General features: G+C 39.8%; 1 protein-coding gene across 12 annotated transcripts in view; it reads right to left on the bottom strand.

Annotated features, from left to right (window-relative positions):
• Positions 1-5,561: 5,561 nt before the first annotated feature.
• The window catches only part of bptf (bromodomain PHD finger transcription factor), a 108,696-nt gene continuing 106,888 nt past the window's right edge, over positions 5,562-7,369 (bottom strand). For all 12 annotated transcript variants that reach the window (XM_055653777.1, XM_055653768.1, XM_055653775.1 and 9 more), the window contains one exon: positions 5,562-7,079. In XM_055653777.1, coding sequence (XP_055509752.1) covers positions 7,067-7,079 — 13 coding nt within the window. In that variant the 3' untranslated portion in view covers positions 5,562-7,066. The remainder of the gene's footprint in view (positions 7,080-7,369) is intronic.

Raw genomic sequence — 7,369 nt, 5'->3', positions numbered from 1 at the left:
ACTGAGTGAACAGTTTCATACAAGATGTATAGGCAGCCATACTTCCAGTTTATTCAGGATATCCATAAAGACCACGATACATAAATAGCTTACATAAAGGAAGTGCATTTAGGCCAAGTTTTTCTACTTTACGCTGGTATAAATTCTAGTTACCCACAATACTTCCTATTCTTTGATCCCCAAAAAGAAAATCAATTTAATTTCTGACATGCTAACCCTTAATACAATTGACCAACCACTTTATTCTTCAAATTGTTGGATTTAGTTAGAGATACAGTGTGGAAACAGGCCCTTCGGCCCACCGAGTCCGTGCTGAACAGCGATCACCCCGTCCACTAGCGCTATCCTATACACTAGGGACAATTTACAGAAGCCAATTAACCAAAAAACTTGCATGTCTTTGGAATGTGGAAGGAAACGGCAGCACCCAGAGAAAAAATATGCGGTCACAGAGACAACGTACAAACTCCGTACAGGCAGCATCCGCCGTCAGGATTGAACCCAAGTCTCTGGTGCTGGAAGTATCTCCCCCCCCCCCCCCACCCCCCCATTTCAACAAACCTACTCAAAAATTGAGCGCTATCAGGTCTCAAAGTTCAAATGCTATCATGGAATCTAACAATTACAGGTTGCTTTTTCACGGGAAGAGTAGCCAGAAAAAAGTGCTAAAAAATACTAGAGGGCATTACTTTAAGGTGAGGGAAGGAAATGTGCAAGGCACTTTTTCTTTTAAAGACAGATGGCGATGAGTGCCTGGAACACACTGTCGAACGTGATGGTGGAGGCATACACCATAGTGATGTTTAAGGTATTTTTAGATAGGCTTATGGAATGTACAGAATAGAGGGATATGTATTATGCGCGGGCAGGGACGAGTTGGTGTTGGGATCATGTTCACTTCACATATTATGGTCCAAAGGGCCTGTGCTGTACTGTTCTGTTCTATGATCCACCAGTAGAAGAGTGTGGTTCTCATTTTGGCCCCATCAGTTCACATCAGAGCCCATAGGACGAGACTGGAAGCAAATCATGTTTGATCTGCAGGAATTTTTAGGAGCAAGACAATCAGAACAATTATTGCCAGGAGACAGCTCTGTAAGGGTAAAAGGTATGATTCTTTAGTGAGAGCCCAGCACAGGATCAACATGGCTGAATCTAATAGAATCGTCACCAGTAGAAGCACCAGGTGGAGAACTGGCACGGGGATGCCAAAGACAACTATTCAGCATTTGCTGATGTGCCGGTTGAGATCAGATAATCCTGTACACACGTGCCAAAAACTGAAGTTGAAACTTCAATTGAAATGCCAGGCAGTAAACCTACCCACTGAGAGGCACCTGCAAACCAACTTGTTTGATTGTTCACATCCCAAACAATAGAAGCAGTCTGTGAAAGACTCTAGCAACACGCATTAATGACCCTCATTTTCTTTGGCCATTATATGGTGGAATTGGACAATGCTAAGAATACGAGACAATAATCCTGGGAACAGCATGGTTATATCCACGAAGTAGCTGGGCCAAAGGTTAATAAAATATTTGGATAAGAATAGTGAACCAAAAGGGCAGAACATATGTTTGCAGTGCGATGAGAATGCTGAATCTCGTGTGATGCATACAAGATGTATTCAGGAACAAAAAAAATGCGTAAATGGAACTAATATTTTGACGATTAAACTAGAAAGAGTGTTCCTATGGCACAGATAAAAGCAGCACGAAGGAAAAACTACCGACTTTGTAAACATTTTATAAGGTGGTCAAATAAATATACTTTTCACTGAAGAAGGGTTTCGGCCCGAAACGTTGCCTATTTCTTTTGCTCCATAGATGCTGCCGCAGCCGCTGAGTTTCTCCAGTACTTTTGTCTACCTTCGATTTTCCAGCATCTGCAGTTCCTTCTTAAACAATATACTTTTCACCTTTGTTTTGGCCTGGCTACATCCAGAGGATGCATTAATACAAAATGTATCTTTTCAAAAGTCATCTGCTTGCCTACGTCCAACTTCCCAAGCCAGATATTCCAGGTGGAAGGTTGACTTTACTTTGTTTCTTTAACTTAAGTGGATCAGTAACCCAATTACTTTCATGTTGTTTTTTTAAATATAATTTGTTAAGTAACTGGAAGCCTGATTTCTCTTTGAATATCTTTTGCTTAATGGCACCAATGCCGCGACAGGATGGTTTAGTTAGATTCTTAATCATCAGAGGGAAGAATTTGGTATCATGTTCCTTTAAATGCGCAGTTAATGACCCTTACTGTCACATTTAACCTCTGGGTGGATAAAAAGCTTGAGGTTAAGACCCCCATTTCCTCCATCACTATTAAAGTGATTTAAAACATTTGAGCACATTACAATCCCACCTTATGGGATTCCATCTTTCAATCTCGTCAGGATCAAAGAAAATGATACCCGATATCTGTTTGGGACCAGTACTACACATTGAATGATAACAGTTTCACACTATTCATTGTGATCCTTGTACATAGTCTGTTAATAATAATAGGAACCCATATATTAAAACAGCTTTTAAGTTAGTCTCTGTAAAACACACATTTAGTCGGCTGTTAATCTATTCAAACTTGAATAACATCCCCTATTCTCACAACCCCACCAAGATCATACAAATGGCCTTTTTGTTTGGGGGGAAAGCCATGGTCATAATTCAAACATATGTTTGCAGACTGATAACTACACACTTGTAGGCTCTCAAGTTTACATGTCCCTCCTGGGTAAATAATCCTACATCGTTCAATCCCTTACAGTTCCAACTTGTATTTTTCAGGATTACTTTTAAAATAATTTCTGAGTGGCAAACACTTCTGGATCACTTTCCTGTTGTATGATGACTGGAATTGTTCCCCCCAGCCTTTTACAAACACATTAACACTTCATGAAATGTACTCCCATATGTACAAGATGATTTGGGCAGGTAGGCACAAAATGCTGGAGTAACTCAGCGGGCGAGGCAGCATCTATGGAGAGAAGGAATGGGCGACGTTTCGGGTCGAGACCCTTCTTCAGACTGATGATTTGGGCAAATCTCTTCACCCACAGCATTGCTGGTTCAGGATACTCACTCGCTAAACCCACTCGTGCTACATTCTAGGGCTGAGGAGTAATTTAATTTATTTTTCCCACATTATTTTTACCTTTCCTTATCTCATTGAATAATTATGAGTAGACAAAACAGACTCATCAGGGACGATGACAGATTTGGGGGAGATAATGGAAATGTGAACCAGTAAGATGTAGAAATATCAGGATCAGTCAGGAATAATTGATTACCACAGAATTTATTTATTTTCAGGATTGTCTTTTTCCCTCCCTGCAAAATAGTTACTAACAGGGAGGAGGGAATAGATGGGTCAGCCTTGGAGTACTCATTCAATATAGTGACCATATAACTGTGCAAAATGTGTAGGAAGGAACTGCAGATGCTGGTTCACCCCAAAGATGGACCCAAAAAGCTGGAGAAACTGGATTTCTTCAAAGTCAATGGTTCTAGACCAGCAACCAGAACCAAAACACTTCTTCCTTATTTAACTTTATCAACTCAAATCAGCAAAGAGAGATATAACAGTCTGCATTCGTAAATCTCAGATTACTACCAGTTTGCAGACCAATATTTGGGCATTATTTATATATTTTATATGTACACATTTGGGGACATTGTGGAAAATATACTGCTTGAACCACAAGGTACTACTGCAACTGTGAGAAATCTTGTATCTTGTAAGTGGGAAAAAAACTGTTAAGTGAATTCCGGGCGGCACTGTGCTGCTGCCTCACAGCGCTAGAGACTCAGATTCCATCCTGATCCCGGATACTGTCGGTGTGGAGTTTGCACGTTCTCCCTGTGACCGCGTGGGTTTCCTCGCTCATCCCAAAGATGTGTGGGTAAGTTAATTGGCCTCGGTAATAATTGCCCCAAGTGTGCAGGGTATGGATGAGAAAGTGGGATAACATGGAACGGGTGATCCATGGTCAGCGTGGACTCAGTGGGCCAAAGGGCATTTCTAAATTAAACTCGGTGTTGACGGCTTTAACCTACCAAGTTGGAAGTTGAGGTACCGTTCCTCAAACTTACATTGGGCTGCATCGGAAAAGTGTGGGAAGTGAAATAGAATGGAGAATTGAAGAGTCAGGTAACTGGAGGGTTAAGGTCACCCTTGTGCACAGAACAGAGGTCCCAATTTACAGATGACTTCTAATGTAGAGGAGACTTTTAAGTGGGTCAGGGGATTTATTTCAAAAGGTATAAAATTTCCAGCATTATTACATCGAGTCAAAAATAATATGTAGGATAAAGAAAGTAGTAAATTTCGATTGCGATATTGCAAGATTGTCACGACTTATAATAGGCAGCTCATGCTTACAACTATGTAGGGTGTCCCTGGAATCTGGCACCTACAGTAGTCAGGGCTTTCTTTAATTCAAATAATCAAAACAAATTCCTTTAAAATAATAAACTGTGTTCTTGGTTCAAAAGGCTGCTCTTTGTTGGCAGATGGAAGGAGAGCAACAATACATCGCTCACAGTGAATTGAAACTTACCACACTCCACAAGCCTGAAGCAAAGGACACTGACTGGTGTTGTCTCCCGAGAGAGGCCAGGTAACTGAAGACCAATTCTGGGCACGCACACCAAAATGTGTGCTTGTCTGCAAAGCAACAAAAACATCTTTCAAGGCTAAATCTTCTCCTTTGGACAAAAGCCCATCATATCGTTATCACGGGGGAACAAAGCATGCATTTTGAGTACTCTGCTGTCCAGCTATTAATGCAGTTCCATCGGCTCTTTATTCAAATTGCATCTTCGGTGAAGCACAGCACAGACAGTTCAGAGAACATTTCCAACCAATATCACCTGCAAACATCTTGATTAATTTTGCTTTCAGTCTCCCTTCTTTGGATCACCGAGGTTGCTTGTAAAACTGCTCCGATTCAGTTAAATTTAGCCTCGCTGTTAATTTGCTCTGCATTACAGCTGATGGTGGAATTTGAAGAAATATTTTGACGACCATCTGAGCTCATATTTTTCTAGAAATAAGAATTTCATAAACAAGCATGCAGATAGAAAGGGGGATCCCGGTGGGAGGCAAAGAAGGTACGAGTACTTTTTGTAACTTTGTAGGCACCTTTGTGATGACTCTTTTGTGTACTTTGTATACAAAAACAAAGATTTTCACTGCACCCAACTAGGTACAAGTGACAATAAAGTTTCATAATCATTATCATGTAGAACAGCAAATTCTCCTGACAAGTTTTTATTTATTTATAAAAACAGTCTAATTCTTGTGCTTGAGGAAATAAAAATTCTCTTAAGTCACATCAGAAATAGCGAGGGAAATAATGTTCTTACCATTCTGAAACTGAGCACTTAAACCGAGCAATTGATCTCAAATTTTCAATGAGATAATTTCTTCCGGGACCAGAATCAGGACAAACAAACGAACGTCCGTTTTTATAAAATCGAATTGCCATGTATAAAAACTAATTAATGGCAAAAAAAATCTTCAGGTATGTTTCCTTCCAACATGAGAAAAAGATGACACCAAGGTTGATGTCAAAAACATTACTTTATTGTCTAGGATGAAATGTCCTATCAAGTACAAAAGAATTACTCTTCATAGTTGCCACAATCCGTTAAAAACATAGATAGCAATCTATTGCCTACAGGTAGGAAAGATTAATTTTTGCAACATTACTCAAATGAATAAGTTGGTAGATATGAATAAATAGTACAGAAATACTGTGACGTGGTGATGAAATGTGCAGTATTTCACAACTCGAGAGTTAGTCCATAGCTCCCCCTAGTTTAAAAACTCAATACAAATGCATACAATATGCAGCATTTCAAATTTAAAGTGCCCTCACACCTTTTCCAAATTTTGTCTCTTTTGTTAGAATTCTTGGGAGAGGCCCAAAGTCTCACAAATGGGTCATTGTAAGCACATACAGAAACACTTGTGGATTTTCTCTGTGGGAGATAATGGTTTCCTCCATTTATTGTTTTCATATACATCAATATTTCTGAACCTTAATACAAAAAAAGAAACAAAAAAATTTCAGCATCTGACAAAATGTTTACATACAAGATATCTTCAGTACACACTGTTTATTTCAGTCTATCAAATTTCTGCAGAGTGATTGATAGTTTACTGGTGCCGCATCTTCACCAAGGCGGCAGTCTAACCTGGAAGCTGCCAATGCTGCCGACTGCTCACCCAGGGGTCAGACGGAGCCCCTCCCCCGCGGTTAGATATTGGTTAGCAAAAGAAAACTTCATGTTGGATCCCATTTCGCTGTGCTCACGTGTTACTGGGTACATATGTATTTTGTGTGCGTGCGTGCATGTGTACGTGAAATGACTCCTTTCACTGAAAGAAAGGATCAAGAGTTTAATCCACTCACCGTTACCTACAGCAATTACATAAAAAAGACCGGCTTATCCGCAAGTGAGGTCTTTTTATATCAATAGGAAAAAAAAAAGCACATAATTAGTTGACAAACAAGGGCAGCAGATTCTAAAAAAGAAAGCTTCATCTTTTCTCAGTAATAAATAAATACAGCTGTCAAACTTAAACATGTTTGTTTCATTAAAGACAGCTTGCAGCCAGCTTCTTCACTGAAGAACTGTGGTGATGAATTTTGCTGGGAAAACTGAAGCCAGCCCCTTGTAATAACAAGAGTGGATAGGATGCATTAGGCCTCCTACCCCATGCCAAATGAGGAGGTTGCAAGAGTCAGATAGGGCTGGTAAAAGGTGGCTTATTTTATTTCTAATTTCCTTCCTTCTCCTCTTCTTTTAATCTCTCCCTTTGAGCTTCTAACAAACAAAATGGGGCTTCATCCAATTCAGTTAACTGATTGGTGCTGGAACAACAATGCTGGTTAAAGTCAGTCAGTCAGTCAGGAGAACCTGACTAAGTATATCTGCCTGGTGGCGTTCCACTTTTCGCTGCTCTCTGGATACGGATCCTGTTATTCATGCTCTGTACGATATTGTTCCTTGTTGTTTGAAGTCTAGAGAGTGCTGCAATCTACGCAGTAGAGTGTAATTTGTTAGGAATGAGACCTAGAGAGTAGAGAAGGGGATATTTCAGTGTCCTTGTCATCACAGCACAACAGCCAAGGAATAGCAAGGGTTTCAATCCACAGAATACAGATAGAGGAAAATTGTCAATGCATTTAATTTAAATAACCGTGCACTGCAATTGAAATTAAGTTTTCAAATGAAAATATTTGTTTGCATAAAATAATAATTGCTGTTTGTAATTGTTAACATTTCCCTCTGCATATTTAAACGCCAGGCAATCAGTGTGTTCTGTGCCAGTAATATATTCAAACAATGAAACATAACATGGC

The sequence above is a fragment of the Leucoraja erinacea genome, chromosome 23 (assembly GCF_028641065.1).
Source record: "Leucoraja erinacea ecotype New England chromosome 23, Leri_hhj_1, whole genome shotgun sequence".
Classification (NCBI taxonomy): domain Eukaryota; kingdom Metazoa; phylum Chordata; class Chondrichthyes; order Rajiformes; family Rajidae; genus Leucoraja; species Leucoraja erinaceus.
This window is presented reverse-complemented; position numbering and strand designations above follow the sequence as displayed.